This window comes from Moschus berezovskii, chromosome 20 (assembly GCF_049115385.1).
Source record: "Moschus berezovskii isolate FMDL1 chromosome 20, NW_MosBer_1.0, whole genome shotgun sequence".
Classification (NCBI taxonomy): Eukaryota; Metazoa; Chordata; class Mammalia; order Artiodactyla; family Moschidae; genus Moschus; species Moschus berezovskii.
Genome location: NC_142479.1, coordinates 72,988,310 through 73,003,852, shown reverse-complemented (window position 1 = coordinate 73,003,852; position 15,543 = coordinate 72,988,310). Strand labels below are relative to the sequence as shown.

The 15,543-nt window shown below is 53.5% G+C and overlaps 1 protein-coding gene and 1 long non-coding RNA gene across 2 annotated transcripts in view; both read right to left on the bottom strand.

Moving 5' to 3' along the window:
* The window catches only part of RGS9 (regulator of G protein signaling 9), a 61,324-nt gene extending 58,722 nt beyond the window's left edge, over window positions 1-2,602 (bottom strand). Inside the window, exons 1-2 of the mRNA XM_055408761.2 lie at window positions 2,393-2,602; window positions 1,921-1,997 (exon numbers count right to left, since the gene is read on the bottom strand). Coding sequence (XP_055264736.2) covers window positions 1,921-1,962 — 42 coding nt within the window. The 5' untranslated portion in view covers window positions 1,963-1,997; window positions 2,393-2,602. The remainder of the gene's footprint in view (window positions 1-1,920; window positions 1,998-2,392) is intronic.
* Window positions 2,603-10,239: 7,637 nt separating this feature from the next.
* LOC148774790 (uncharacterized) lies at window positions 10,240-11,464 on the bottom strand. Its single transcript, XR_016035423.1, has 3 exons — window positions 11,355-11,464; window positions 11,115-11,198; window positions 10,240-10,977 (listed from the first exon to the last, which is right to left on the bottom strand). It is a non-coding gene; the product is annotated as an uncharacterized LOC148774790 (long non-coding RNA).
* Between the last annotated feature and the right edge of the window lie 4,079 nt (window positions 11,465-15,543).

Sequence of the window (15,543 nt, the reverse complement as noted above, 5' to 3'; positions counted from 1 at the left end):
GTGTGTTCCTGAGGGGACAATAAAAGACGGACAGTTAAGCTTGGGATCTGAACTCCAGTCTCTTATTCTATCTTAAGATAGAATATTAAACTGTCCTGAGAAGCTCTGCAATAATGGAGCTCACCTGACTTTGTTTAGCCGAGTGGTTTTTCAAGCATTTGACCTCAGAGACTTTTGGGTAACACCCTGTTAATAGCCACCCCTCTCCCCACCACCAACTGCGGTTTTTTCCCAGAACACACTTTTGGGGGACGCTGACATAAAGCATTCACCTGAGCACAGACCTGTGCAAGAGTCACTCTCACTTCTCAAACGACATTTCGGAACTTCTGTTTTGAAAATCATCTGACTGGATTTCCGTAAGGATGGTTTCAGTTTTACAGATGATTGAGAAATCAGTCCATAAATAATGAAGTACTACAAACCATTAACATTTGGAAAAGGAAGTGAACCCTCCTTGCCCTTCTTCCTACATATATCATGAATAGATACCGTCTCAATATTGAGCCAGTGTTATCAATGTATTATTTATAAAACATAGAAACAATTACACGGGAAAAATACAAATTGTTCCAAGTGGAGATTCAACAATTCAGGGCTTCTTAATGACAAACCTAGGAAATTTGTTCAAGGACCTACTTTAGTAAAACATGATTAACGTTTCCTCAGATAAATAGAAGGTTGCTAAGAATTACTCAAGAATGTTGTGTGTGCATGAAGTAACAGTCACTGGAAACTTGCCCTGACATCATAGAATACAAGAAACATTTTCAGCTTTATTCACGATGACTGAGTTACTGAAGTAACAGAATCTCTTAATGAGGCAGTTTTGGCCCAAACCTCTTTCAAGGGGAGCTTTGAAGTGACTTACTATTAACAGTAACAAGACATGACAGTGTCCTTGTCCCAGTCTCTGCTCCTCCATCCTGTAGGGCCAGAAACCTACACAGTTCCCAAGAGATAACCAGGCTCCAGAGGACCCACCAATGCCAACCAAACTCTAAAGGAACCGCTTAAATGGTTCCCTTTAAAAAGTTATAGTCAGTGACTTCCCAGGTGGTCCAGTGGCTAAGACTGCATTCCCAATGCAGAGGCCTGGGTTCCATTCCTGGTCAGGGAGTTAGATCCCACATGCCTCCACTAAAGAGTTCCTATGCACAACTAGATGATTCTGCATGCCACAACTAAGATGGGGAAATAAAAAATACTAATATAAAAAAGTTATTAATCCGAAGTGCAAAAAAAAAAGAAATATACATATATACATGACTGACACCTAGGATCTCAGAGCGATCTTGATCTCCTTTTCTTAAGCAGAAACTGTCCACCACCAACAGAAAACCTGCCTAGACTTTAAAGCGCTCCACAGAGGCCATTGCCGTGGCCTTTTCTCCAGGCCCGTCATCTTTGTGCTCCGTATGCATCCTTCCTGAAGACCCCTCCCACAACACACAGACACGCAGACACACAGAGATGACCAGACCACAGCTTCCCAGCTGTAACACGAGGTCATCAGTGGCCTGTCTGACCCCTCAGGCAGGCCTGGCACAACCACTCTCAGATTCCGGCTCACCAAACTGTGACCACAAATGTTTCAAGGAATCCAGGCAGTCACCAAAAGTATCAGAAGGGATGGCTGCAGTCATCCCGCCCACCCTCCACTGCTCACAATGCTTCTCACATTAGGTGACTGGCACTCTCCACGGAGATCTCAGCCAGGGGGAGCTCCCACCAACCAGAGAGGGCTCCCTGCAGACAAGACGCATCACCTGGGTCTTCGTTCTGCCTCTCCTGGGCCCAGCAGAGCCTGATGCAGCATCGTTCGGTCTCACATTCAAGGCGCCCTTCTCCACGGTCCTCCCCCACTCCTGGAGGAGACTCTGAAGCCCCTTCCCCCCAGACACTGTATTATGTTCCTACCGTCGTAGGGAGGCTGCTGTGCCACACCGACAGTTCTTCCATCCACTGTTGGTCCTTACTCGCCTCAGCCTGCTTACCTGTAAAATGGGGACAGTAATCAAACCTATCTTTATAGTGTCCGGTGGGCAGTCCGATGCGCGGAAGTGGCTGTAGGGACTTGGGGCCCGATCCAGGGAAAGAAAGGGGCGCAGTGCCAGATGCATTCCTGTGCAGGTTCCCCCCGTGGGTCACTGGGGTCACTGGAACCTTCTCGGAGCAAGTGTGGCGTGTAGACACCCTCACGAGTCGGGCCCGCGTAGTCCAACATGGACCAAGAGGAGGCGTGGAAGCTTAGATACTGCGATTACTAAGACCACAAGGGACGCCCCCCACCCCACAAAGGCCGCCCCCAGCCCTGCCCCCGTCCCCGCTGGCACTTCCCCGAGGTGGTCCCCGCGCTCCTCCCCGGCCCGGCGGATGGCACCAAGCTCACCTTCTGCAGTAACGCCATCCTCGGCCTGTACTGCTGGCCTTGTGTCGGATGGTCATCCTGGCCCCTGGGACTCAGCACCGGGACGCATGGGACGGAAGGGGGAAGCCCCCGGAGAGCGCGCCCGCGGCCCCGAGCCCGGGCGGCGCGAGGCTGCCCGCCGCGCCCCCGACCCGCGCCCCCGGGAGCCCGAATCCGCGGCAGCCAATCTGCGCGCCGCGCCCGCCGGGCGAGCGCTGCGCTGGCGCCCACCTGGCGCCAGGGGGCGTTGGCGGGCCGGCGGGCCTGGGGCGCCGCAGGTGAGGGGCGCCCGGGGCGCCAGGATGCTCTGGTCCCGGGCGCCTGGATGCTCTGTGGTCCAGGGCGCCTGGATGCTCTGTGGTCAGGGGCGCCTGGATGCTCTGGTCCCGGGCGCCAGGATGCTCTGTGGCCCCGGGCGCCTGGATGCTCTGTGGCCCTGGGTGCTCTGTGGTCCGGGGCGCCAGGATGCTCTGTGGCCACGGGCGCCGGGATGCTCTGTGGCCCGGGGCGAGCTTGGACCCAGCACCAAGGCTCGGGGGCGTCAACAGTGCGCCCCGGGACTTGGATCCCTGGCTGGGCTGCCACCAGTTCCCTGCACGGGCCTTAGCAAGCTGCTTGAACTTTCAGAGCGTCTGGCCCCTCGTCTTGCTGGAGAAAAGTGAGTGGACGGAAAGTGACACCTGTCTGTGTGTCGGCGTGTGTGCCGGTGCACCGGCAGTCGCGCGGTTAGCGGGGAGGAACGCAGCTCCCCTGCAGGTGGGCTGGCGCTGAACCCCACATGCCACTCGCTGTGCTCAAGCCAGTTATGTGGCCTTTCTCTGCTTCGTTCTCCCCATCTCGGCGGTGACATTGCTGCTCCTTCCTTGTGAGTTTTTCTTTGGGAGGGGGAGTTTTGGTTTTGGTTTTAGGATACCTGAGCTAATACATGTGAAAAGCATTTAGCAAATATCATATGTGGAATCTAAAAGAGTGATACCAATAAACTGATTTACTAAACAGAGACCGACTCACAGACATAGAAAACACACATGGTTACCAAAAGGGAAAGGTGGGGAGGGATAAAATTAGGAATGTGGAATTAACACACACACACACAGTGTGTGTTTGTGTGTGTGTGTGTGTATGCACGCGTGCTATGTCTGACTCTTTGCAACCCCATGGACTGTCACCCCCCCCCAGGCTCTTTTGTCCATGGGGTTCTTCAGGCAAGAATACTGAAGTGGCTTGCCATTTTCTCCTCCAGGGGATCTTCCCAACTCAGGGATCAAACCCTCATCTCCTACAATGCTGGTGGATGCTTTACTGCTGAGCCACCAGGAAGCCCACACTCATTGTTCAGTCACTAAGTCATGTCCAACTCTTTGTGACCCCCATGGACGACAGCACACCAGGCTCCTCTGTCCTCTGCTGTCTCTGGGAGTTTGCTCAAATTCATGTCCTTTGAGTCAGTGATGCCATCCAACCATCTCATCTTCTGCCTCCCCCTTCTCCTGCCCTCAATCTTTCCGAGCATCAGGGTCTGTTCCAATGAGTCAGCTCTTCACATCAGGTGACTAGAGTATTGGAGCTTCAGCATCAGTCCTTCCAATGCATATTCAGGGTCGATTTCCTTTAGGATTGACTGGTTTGATCTCCTTGCAGTCCAAGGGATTCTCATGAGTCTTCTCCAAAACCACAGTTCAAAGGCATCAGTTCTTCAACCTTTTCTATGGTTCAACTCTCACATCCATACATGACTACTGGAGAAACCATAACTTTGACTATATGAACCTTTGTTGGCAAAGGAATGTCTCTGCTTTTTAATACACTGTCTCGGTTTGTCATAGCTTTTCTTCCAAGGAGCAAGCGTCTTTTAATTTCACGACTGTAGTCACCATCCACAGTGACTTTGGAGCCCAAGAAAATTAAATCTGACACTGTTTCCATTGTTTTGCCATCTATTTCAATGAAGTGCTTGGATCAGATACCATGATCTTCATTTTTTGAATGTTGAGTTTTAAACCTGATTTTTCACTCTCCTCTTTCACTACTTCAAGAGGCTCTTTAGTTCCTCTTCACTTTCTGCCATAAGGGTGGTGTCATCTGCATATCTATGGTTGTTGATATTTCTCCTGGCAATCTTCTGCTTCATCCAGCCCGGCATGTCATGTGATGTACTCTGAATAGAAGTTAAATAAGCAGAGTGACAACATACAGATTTGACGTACTCCTTTCCCAATTTTGAACCAGTCCATCGTTCCATGTCCGGTTCTCACTGTTGCTTCTGGACCTGCAAACTGGTTTCTCAGAAAGCAGGTCAGGTGGTCTGGTATTCCCATCTCTTTAAGAATTTCCCACAGTTTGTTGTGATCAACACAAAGGCTTTATCATAGTCAATGAAGCAGAAATAGATGTTTTTCTGGAATTCCCTTGCTGTTTCTGTGATCCAGTGGATGTTGGCAATTTGATTGCTGGTTCCTCTGCCTTTTCTAAATCCAGGTTGTATATCTGGAAGTTCTCAGTTCATGTACTGTTGAAGCCTAGCTTGAAGAATTTTTGAGTATTACCTTGCTAGGATGTGAAATGAGCACAATTGTACAGTAGTTTGAATTCCTTGGCATTGCCTTTCTTTGGGATTGGAATGAAACTGATCTTTTTCAGTCCTGTGGCCACTGCTGAGTTTTCCAAATTTGGTGGCGTATTGAGTACAATATTTTAACAACATCATCTTTTAGGATTTGAAGTAGCTCAGCTGGAATTCTGTCACCTCCCCTGGCTTTGTAAAGAATCCCAGGGACGGGGGAGCCTGGTGGGCTGCCGTCTATGGGGTCACACAGAGTCGGACACGACTGAAATGACTTAGCAGCAGCAGCAACAGCAGCTTTGTTTGTAGTAATGCTTCCTAAGGCCCACCTGACTTCACACTCCAGGGTGTGTGGCTCTAGGTGAGTGATCACACCACCGTGGTTATCCCAGGTCACACTAACATATATAAATAAAATAGATGGTCAACAAGGACCTACCGTATACAGCAGAGAATGTTAACGAGGGCTTCCCAGGTGGCGCAATAGCAAAGAATCTGCCTGCCAATGCAGGAGACGCAAGAGACTCAAGTTCGATCCCTGGGTCAGGAAGATCCCCTGGAGCAGGAAAGGGCAGCCCACTCCAGTATTCTTGCCTGGAAAAGTCCTTGACAGAGGAGCCTGGCTGGCTACAGTTCATGGGTCACAAAGAAAGGCTATACTCAATAATCTATAATGACCCAAATGGGAAATAATCTGGAAAAGAATGGACATATATATTTACACGTATAACTGAATCACTTTGCTGCATACCTGAAAGACAACATTGTAAATCAACTATACTCCAATGTAAAATTTAAAAATGTTTTAAAAACACTTAGAACCGTGACTGACAAGTGGTGAATGTCAGATAAACCACAGTTTCTCATGTGTTTTGGCAGACTGTTAAAAATTACCATCTCTAGTGGCTCCATTACACCCATCGTCTGAGTCCTATATCTTTCCAGAATAATGTGAGGACTCTTGGAGTAGTCAATGGAGGTGAGAGAATAGGATCTGAAGTCAGATTATGTGGGATCACATCTCCACACTGCTACTTACTAACCAACGAACTGTGTGACTCTGGGCAAGTTACTTAACCCCTCTGTGAAATGGGAATGACTATGTGATAGACAGTATGCCAATCAATGGGTGCCAGTTGTAACCATTACTAGTATTAGTGTCATTAAAGATAGGATAATAGAAAGAGCACAAAATGAATGAAAGCAGTCTCATCTTGACAGCCACTTCCCTCCCCTGTCCTCAATTTCTTCATCTGTAAATGGGCGACTCGAGCTCCCAGTGTCTGAAAGGCAAGCCCTCCCAGGTCTAGCAGCAGTGTTCCTGGAAAAATGGGGACTTGCCTAGAGCTGGGCAGCCAAGGGCAGCGGGTGACGCCGTGGCAGAGAGGGGATGTGGGCAGCTGCCATCAGAGGCGCAGTCAATAAACCGGGCTCGAGATAATCGGGTTCCCATCCCAGCGGAAGAGCAGAGTTCCTGCCAAGCTGCTCTGACATCTCAGCTCCAGGCTGAAGTGCTAGAATAGGGCTGTTTGACTCATCGGGAAATGACTTGGCGGAAAGCCAGCAGATGTGACGTCAGCCCAGCCAGGAGGCCACCAGGAGCATGACGGACGGCGGGAAAGCCCCGCTTCAGCCGGGCTCCCAGACCCACGGGGATGGGGGAGCAGAACGATTTCAGAATCTCATAATTGGCAAACCTGTTTCCCCGCTCTTTTATTTGTTGACTTAGGCTTTCTGTTTTCTCAGTTGTCAGATGGTGACTTGTCTATTATGAGATTGTGTGCATGTATAGTTTCCCTGAGAATCAGATTTTATTGAAAAGATAGAATGTTAAGATCATCTGGTCACTGGACATTTCTGCTGTTTAAATTGCTTAACATCTGTGAGAGGGCTCTGTCAACTAGGAGAGAACTTTAGGTGTACAGAGTGACCACCTGAGTCTGTTGCCTGTCAGCCTGAAGAAGTTCCTGGTGCCTCTGGCACTCTCTAAGGTGACCTTGCTCGGAGGATAAATCAGATGGCCACCCTCATCACCCCCCAGTTTACTACCCTAAGAAGGGTCTCATCAACGTCCTCATTTCCCAGATGAAGGGGACGAGGTAGGGTGGGAAGAAGGAATATACTTAGAACTCAGGACACCTGGATGCTGATTCCAGATCTAACCGCTGACCCACTGGGGACGTCAGGCAAGACTCATCACCTTAGGGAATCCCAGTCCCCGGTCAGAGTTGTTCAGGGCTCCCCAGAGTCCACTCTTCAACCTTCTGAAACTTTAATGCACATAGCAGTTCCCCAGGGACCTTGTAAAAATGCAGATTCTGACTCAACAGGTTGGGGTGAGACTGTGTGCTAACCACTAGACCACCAGGGAACTCCTTCCTGGTCTTGATTTCTTATTTATAGCTTACCATTTTATATTAAGGCTTCCCTGGTGGCTCAGATGGTGAAAAATCCACCTGCAATGCGAGAGACCTGGATTGGATCGCTGGTTTGGGAAGATTCCCTGGAGGAGGACATGGCAACCCACTCCAGTATTCTTGCCTGGAGAATCCCCATGGACAGAGGAGCCTGGCGGGCTGCAATCCAGGGGGTCATAAAGAGTTGGACACGACTGAACAACTAAGCACACACACACATTTTATATTAAGCACCTCCTGTGTGCCTCACTTAACCAACTGTGAAAAAGGCATAAAGTGAAAGTCGCTGAGTCTGTCCGACTTTTTGCAGCTGACCCCATGAACTGCAGCCTGCCAGCGTCCTCTGTCCATGGAACTCTCCAGGGAAGAATCCTGGGGTGGGTAGCCTCTCCCTTTTCCAGGGGATCTTCCCAACCCAGACATCAAACCCAGGTCTCCTGAATTGCAGGAGGATTGTTTACCGTCTGAGCCACGAGGGAAGCCTGAAAAGAGGCATGGCATAGATGAATCAGGAGTTTGGATGAGCACTAGATTCAGTGGACTCGTGTCCAGATGACCACATTCCCGGCTCCTCCTTAGTCCCCACTTGTATGTCACAGGATTCACCTAATGGCATCCTATTAAAAATCATAATGACCTGGCTGACGACATAATGTTTACATTTTCAAAGATGCCAGATAAAATAATGGCCAATACATGACGAAATAACATTTGCTTCCAAAAATTCTTGCCAGTCTGAGCTTCCACCGGTGTGCTTTCAAATGCCCACGTTGAATCAGCATCTCCCAGCAAATCTACAGTGTGATGGTTTCCAGCGGTTACCAAAAGTCATTACAGGAACAAGTCATGTGAATTTCTTTTCGAAAAAAATCTGACTTGACCCCAAGCTACTGTCAAGACAGTGTCTGTTCTGTCCAACAAACACCACAAAAGAAATCTCCTTCCAAGTTTAGTTCCCTGAAGACAGAAATCACAATGTATCCTTTTCCTTGATCAAAAAGAGAAGTGTACCCAGGCATTTCCCACCCTGAGCAGCAGAACAAATCAGGCATCAGGCTCTCTTGCAGGAACTGGAATGAATGTTCGTTTTTTTCCTCCAATCTGTCTTCCTATTTGAATTCATTCTCTAGGCTTTGCTCTTTTGGTCAGCCACAACAACTCCTTTTTGGAATAACTTGGGATAGAAATAAATTGTATTTGAGCAGTGAATGGGAGTTGGCTTGATGAATTGGACAAGGTGGGGGGAGAAAGGAACAGCTGTGCAGTCGAAGTGGTCTTCAAGGTAAGTGACTATGTTCATCCAAATGTTTGTTGAACCTCCATTGTTTTATTTTAGTCCAAGATGCAGGAGAGAAGGAGAACAGTGTGGAGAAGTACATTGGAGTTTGATGAAAATTTGCTTTCCTTGCAAGACGGTTAGCTCGCGCCTGCCTATCTAAACCGATGAGCTCAGTTCAGAAGGAACAGGACGCCTTGTTTCTCAACCTCAGCTGCACCTCCGTGGCTTCCAGGTGAGTTGGGGATGGAAGAAGCAGGTAGGAATGTGGGAATGTGGCTTCAGGAATTCCACGTAGAATGATCTGAGCCAAGCGAGACCTCCTAGTTGCCTCCAGGATGCCCCTTTGTGATAAGGAATGATTCCCTCCACGTTCTCCATCCTAAGGAGAAGAGCTCCTGCAGTAAGTCCGGGGCACACACTTCCCAGAAACACCTGCTGCTGCTGCTGCTGCTGAGTCGCTTCAGTCGTGTCCAACTCTGTGTGACCCCATAGACGGCAGCCCACCAGGCTCCACCATCCCTGGGATTCTCCAGGCAAGAACACTGGAGTGGGTTGCCATTTCCTTCTCCAGTGTGTGAAAGTGAAAAGCGCAAGTGAAGTCGCTCAGTCGTGGCCGACTAGCAGTGACCCCACAGACGGCAGCCCACCAGGCTCCACCATCCCTGGGATTCTCCAGGCAAGAACACTGGAGTGGGTTGCCATTTCCTTCTCCAGTGTGTGAAAGTGAAAAGCGCAAGTGAAGTCGCTCAGTCGTGGCCGACTAGCAGTGACCCCACAGACGGCAGCCCACCAGGCTCCACCATCCCTGGGATTCTCCAGGCAAGAACACTGGAGTGGGTTGCCATTTCCTTCTCCAGTGTGTGAAAGTGAAAAGTGCAAGTGAAGTCGCTCAGTCGTGGCCGACTAGCAGTGACCCCACAGACGGCAGCCCACCAGGCTCCACCATCCCTGGGATTCTCCAGGCAAGAACACTGGAGTGGGTTGCCATTTCCTTCTCCAGTGTGTGAAAGTGAAAAGTGCAAGTGAAGTCACTCAGTCGTGGCCGACTAGCAGTGACCCCACGGACGGCAGCCCACCAGGCTCCACCATCCCTGGGATTCTCCAGGCAAGAACACTGGAGTGGGTTGCCATTTCCTTCTCCAGTGTGTGAAAGTGAAAAGTGCAAGTGAACTCGCTCAGTCGAGGCCGACTAGCAGTGACCCCGCGCTAGAAATGATCAAAGGCAAACAGGACCATGTTGTCCCACCCTCTGTTCCCCGGAAGACATCATACTTCATACTCTGCCCTCCTTAAGCAGGAGTCCGGTGGGCTCTGCTTGAGAAAACGGACATCTTTGATTTTACAAGTCTCCTTGTTCCCCTGTAAATATATGCTCACACTGAAAATATAGAAACAGAAGCGAATTTTTGAACTTCGCATGTAATGTAGGAAAAGAAGTTTGAGTGAGTTGGAGTGGCACGGAGGAGGAAAGGGTGGACTGGAGCCCCTGGATTTAATACAGGGAAGGCCCTTTTTTAAAGGTTTTTTTTTTAATGTGGACTATTTTTAAGTCTTTATTGAGTGTGTTACAATGTTACTTCTGTTTTAAGTTTGGTTTTTTCGGCCTTGAGGCCTGTGGGATCCTAGCTCCCCGACCAGGGATCAAACCCACACCCGCTTTGTTGGAGGGCAAAGTCTTAACCACTGGGACAGGGAAGTCCCAGGTGTGTTTTAAAGAGTTAGTCTTCATGTCACACATGTTCGAGAGAGAACCTGGACACCGCAGGCCTGGCCCAGAACTAGGAAGGCGTGGAGATGAGATTCCAACACAGCAGTCCAGGTCCGAAGTCCAGAGGAACTGCTGTGGGGCCCTGCGACTCCCACGTGAAGCGCTTGCAGAATAAAGACGAGCTGACGGCCGCTCCCACCTGACCTCCCACCCCGACTCTGCCCTCTGCTCCCTCTGTCCTGGGGCGGAGGTGACTCATCCCACGGGCAAGCCCTTTCCCCCCAAGCCGGGGCTTCCCACAGGCAGCATCTCTCCAGCACTGCCCACCCTGAGAAGCCCTGCCCTGGGCCAGCCTGGATATCCCGTCTCCTTCCCGCTTCCGCAAGCCCGTTGGACCCTCAGACTAAGCTCAGGTCTCCAGCCTCGCCCTTATCAGAGAGAAAAGCACTGTCTCCAAGTCCTGTTAACTGTGATGCTCCCGAGTCAGGGACTTTCCGAGGTTCCGCCCTGCTTCCTTCCGGCTCTGATCTTCCTGGGAAGAGCCCCTCTGGAGGCCTCAGGAAGCTGACCGATAGCAGGAAGTGAAGACAGAAGACGCACCTGCGAGGGCCACCACCAGTTTCACTTTCTTTATTTAGACGGGGAACTTCTGTCCCCCAGCCCTCCCCTCCCTCCTGTCTGCGCCCCCACCCGTGCCCGCCCCGCCCCCCTCCCCCCCCAAGTAACGTGAGCAGCACCTTGACCTTGGGGGCAGCAGTCCTATCCGCCTGCCTCCTCCTCCTTGGGTAGACAGCTTTCCTGGGACCAAAGCCAAGGCTGTCCTGCAGACACCAAGCATTTTTTAAAAAATCCAAACTCAGAGAATTTATCCTCCGCAGGGACTGCCAGCATCCCTCCCTCAAAGGCCTTCTGTGGCTCCCTAGTGCCTCCCGGGAGAAGGCGGCGCCCCTCCCCTGACACCCCAAGGCCACGGGGACCTGAGCTCATTTTCCAGCCAGTGCCGGTCAGTGCAGGGAGCGGCTCTGGTTCATGCTGGACCCCCGGCGGCCCTGGCCTCCCGCTGCCCGGGTCTGACCGCGGCGGCCCCGAACCCCCGAGCGCTTCCTTCCTCTTCCTTCCTCGCCGCGCTGGCCCGCGCCCGCGTGTGATGCACGGCCCCCGGGCCGGGTCCCCGCGGCACAGCTTCCTGTCACCCCGCCTCCGGCCCGCATCGCACTCTCGCCCCCCCGGGACCCCCTTTCTAAACGACCTGCCTCTGCCCCCCAAGAACTCCAAGCAGCAGCCCCCGCAGGGCCCGCCCCGCGCACCGCGCCGCCCCCGCCCAGCCTGGAAGCCCCGCTCCCCTGGCCGCCCACCCCCGCCGCGCTTCCTCCCACTGCCAGGCGTCTCCCCTACGGGCAGCCTCCCGTCCGGACGTGGGGGGCTCAGAGCCGCCGGGGCTGCGCCCGCTTCTCGGCTTCCCCGCCCCGGGGACCCTGCTGCCCCGCGTCAGCCGCCCGGGACCTGTCCTCACCCAGCAAGGCGCGCCCTTCGGAGTCTGGAGTCCCGCTCCGGGCCTGCAGCCGGCTTCGCCCCTCCGCCCCGCTGACGCCCCCCATACCCGGCTCTCCCCCGCCCTGCCCTTCCCCTCGGGCCCTCAGCCCCAGGGGCCGCGCTTCCCACCCCTTCGCTGGACTCCAGGTCAGCCGGCAACCTCACTTCTCGAGGGCCTCCTGAGGCCCCGGCTCAGCCTCGCCCTCCAGTCTCCCGGCTGAGCAGAGGTGCCCCGTGCGAGAGAATGAAAGAACCTGGAGGAAAACCGGCTGTGGCCTCTCCTCAGCACGACCCGAGGTCACCATCTCATCTGGGTCCTCAAGCTACTCATCGCCTGGTGACCTTGGCGGCCCCGCAGCTCGTCCACACCCCTGAGCAGACCTCACCCCTCTGATTCTCTGTAGGAAGCATGGCACCCTTGACCTTTAACCCCCATCCCTGCCCTGGTGCATCCTCACTGACTCCCGCCAGAGGGTAAAGCTGTCCTGCTGGAGGCCTCTGCCCCCAGCACGCAGGCGAACTCCAGTCTGCTTGCTGCCTTCCAGACCGTGGCCCCGCCCCCGTCTCTGACTGTCTCCTCCCTCGGCTAAGGGACTTGCTAAGAATAGCCTGCGGAGGCCAGGGCCAGAGTCCACTTGTGTCCCCCCAAAAGATGGACCCACGTCCTGACACCCCGTATACTTGAGAATGTGACTTGATAGAGAAACAGCGTCTATACAGACAAAATTGAATTAAAATGAGGTCACGTAGACCCTATTCCAGTATGACTGGCGTCTTTACAAGAAGCGAAAATTTTGGACGCAAGGAAGATGACGTGAAGACCCAGAGAAAGAAATGGCCGTGGGAGCGGAGCAGTGTGCCTGCAGGCACAGCATGTCCAGGAGTGCAGCCACTGCAGATGCTGGACAAGCAAAGGAGGCTCCTGTCTCCAGCAGGCCACCCTGGGAGTTTGGGCTTGTGGCCCCTGGGCGGCGCGGCATGCGTTTCTGTTGCTGCAAGTCACCTAGTGCTGGTGCTGGGTGACCGGAACCCTGGGGGCTCAGACAGCTGGGGAGGCCTCGCCACCGTCAGACCTGCAGGCAGAGGCTCCGGGGGGCTCTGCTGGGTTCCCAAGGTTGCCTCATGGCGCCCTGGAGAGAAGCCAGCTGGACTCCAGGGCCTGGGCTTTCCTTCCCCTTCTTCTGTCTTTTCAGAGCTCCTGGAACAGATGATGTAAAGCACCTCTGTCTGAGCAGCCTGGCACCCTGCTTCCAGAGGCCGGCAGGTTAACACTGACAGCCCTGAGCTCTGCGTTCCCAGGTGAAAACGGGGGCCTGGCCTCCTCCCATTACTGTCGCCCCTTCTCCCCCATAGTCCGTCCTGGTCCTTGCTGACAGCTCCTGGGGAGCAGGAGCCCAGGGGCATTCACCCTTACAGTCTGCTCCTGCCCCTCCCCACATGTTCAGGAAGTCAGGAAGGTGCACTTGTAAAGCGATGGCTGAGCAGGTCCCCGTTGGAGGGCCCCTAAAGGACGCGCAGGACCTGGCTCAGGCCAGGCTCCCTGCAGCGGTCCCGGGTCACCAGGATCCAGTTTGTCAGGAGACACATCCCCTCTTTTCCCCCAAGCTCCCCCCTCCCAGACCCCCAGACCCCCAGGCAGGACTGGGAGGGAGTGGATTTGAGGTGAGCAGTTGAGCTTTCCAGTGACCTGGATATCAGAGCGTCTCGGAGCCAGCGTCTGCCAGGTAGATGGAAGGTGCTCCCCACGCCCCCCGGGCCACAGCGGGAGAGAAGGGCCCGGATGGGCAGGACCGAAGTGTGGCGCATCAGGGAACACGAGCGGCTGCAGGTCACACCCAGGCACAGGCTACGCAGGGCCCTTGTCTCTCTCAGTCACGCAGTGAGACAACTCCATGCCAGTGCACGCAAGGCCAGGGGAGGTCAAGGCCACACCAGGAAGTGGACTTTAATAGCTTCCTTATATCAGGGTAGGAAGCTTGAGTTGATAAGGAAGTTGGAATCAAGCGCCCCAGCTGGAAGAGGCCTCCACAAAGGAAACGTTGGGGTGGGAGATAGTCTGTGTTTCCACAGCGCTCTGGCTGGGCCTGCAGCTTACACTGACTGCATCCTCGGGCCGCCTGCCCTAGAAAGAAACCCACATCTGTGCCCAGCCAGCACCCGGGGGAAATGCCCGTGAGCCCAGAGCTGCTTGACATGCCCGGGGTCAAGGCCATGCTGCACACGCCACCCTGACAACAGACCCTCCACGCTGGGCAGGGCATGACCATCACTTAGGGTCGCCTTCATGTCTTGCATGGAGCTACCTGCTCAGCTCCTCCAGCGAGGTCTACTCATCAAAACAATTAAAAGAAAAAAATGCTTGTGAATCAGTGTGGGGTCCCCACGTGCCCCCCACGTGAAGTCAAATGAGTTGCAGCCCCCAGGGTGCCCCGCGCTGCTGGGTGGGATGGCTGGAGTCAGGCATTTCCGGATTTCAGTCAGCATCACCCCTTGAGTGCGACCTTGATGAGTGCCCCTGACGGCTCAGTCTACCCATCCGGGAAATGGGAACAGGGCTCACTCAACACAGAGCGAGAGCTCTCAGACAACAAACTTCCAGCAGCAGCATCTCGTTGTTCCGCCGTTGTTCTGGGCCTCCTGATCTTTCTCCAAATGTTAATCCCCAGCCCAGGATGCTCACCTTCCCTTCCCCATCTTCCCCTTCTTTTCTTTCAAAATAACTCAAATACCATCCATCTGATTTCCAAGGCCCCACCTGAGTTCCCAGGCTGATGGACCTGTTCCCAACTCAGCACCGTGATGGCTGGTTGACCAGTTGGCCTCATCCACCGTGCCCTCCCTGCAATGGCCTTCCCCTCTTGAGTCTCTGAGCTCACAGCACAGGGCACAGTGCCTGGCCCACATAGACGCTCCGCACACGTCCAGACCGAGCAGTACTGGGCTGATACCACGGGCCATAGGCTGGTCCCTCCCTGTACGCCAGCCGCCATGGGCTGGCTTTTGACCTGGACGGTCTGCAGAAGGAGACTGGAGTCACAGTGACTCAGGCCGCTGGAGGATTAGAGGAGCTGGGGAAAGGGGGAGGCCCGCTGGTGGGTGAGGCAGCTCTCCCTTCCAGCAGTCTTCCCCCTTCCAACCCAGCAAAGCCCGAAGTCCTGTTCGAAGTCATACCTTTCCCAGGGAAGGTATGAGGGGGATTGGAGATGACTTTTCCTCCAACTTCTGATGTCTCCAGCCTGGCCCCAGTACCTCCAGGAGTTCCCTAGAATTAAGGAGTGTCCTTCACAATCTCAGAGATTCTGGGCAAAGGTCTAGGGTCACTGTGTGATTCAGAGGGTGGAGTAGATGTCATAAATTACACATTTGTTTTAAAACACACACACACACACACACACACCAGTCACACACACACACACGTCTCCTGGGCCTGTGTTCAGTCCTTCCTCAGGAGAGGAGCTTCCTGATAGACAGAAGCACCCTGGCTCCTTAAGCCTTTCAGGGTCGACCAAGTCTCCCGACGGGCAGCCCCCATTCCTCCCAGCACCTCTGCCTTTGTCCTTGCCCTCACTACAAGAGCCAGCCTGGCGGGCTGCAGTCCATGGGGTCGCAAAAGAGTCGGACACAACTTAGCGA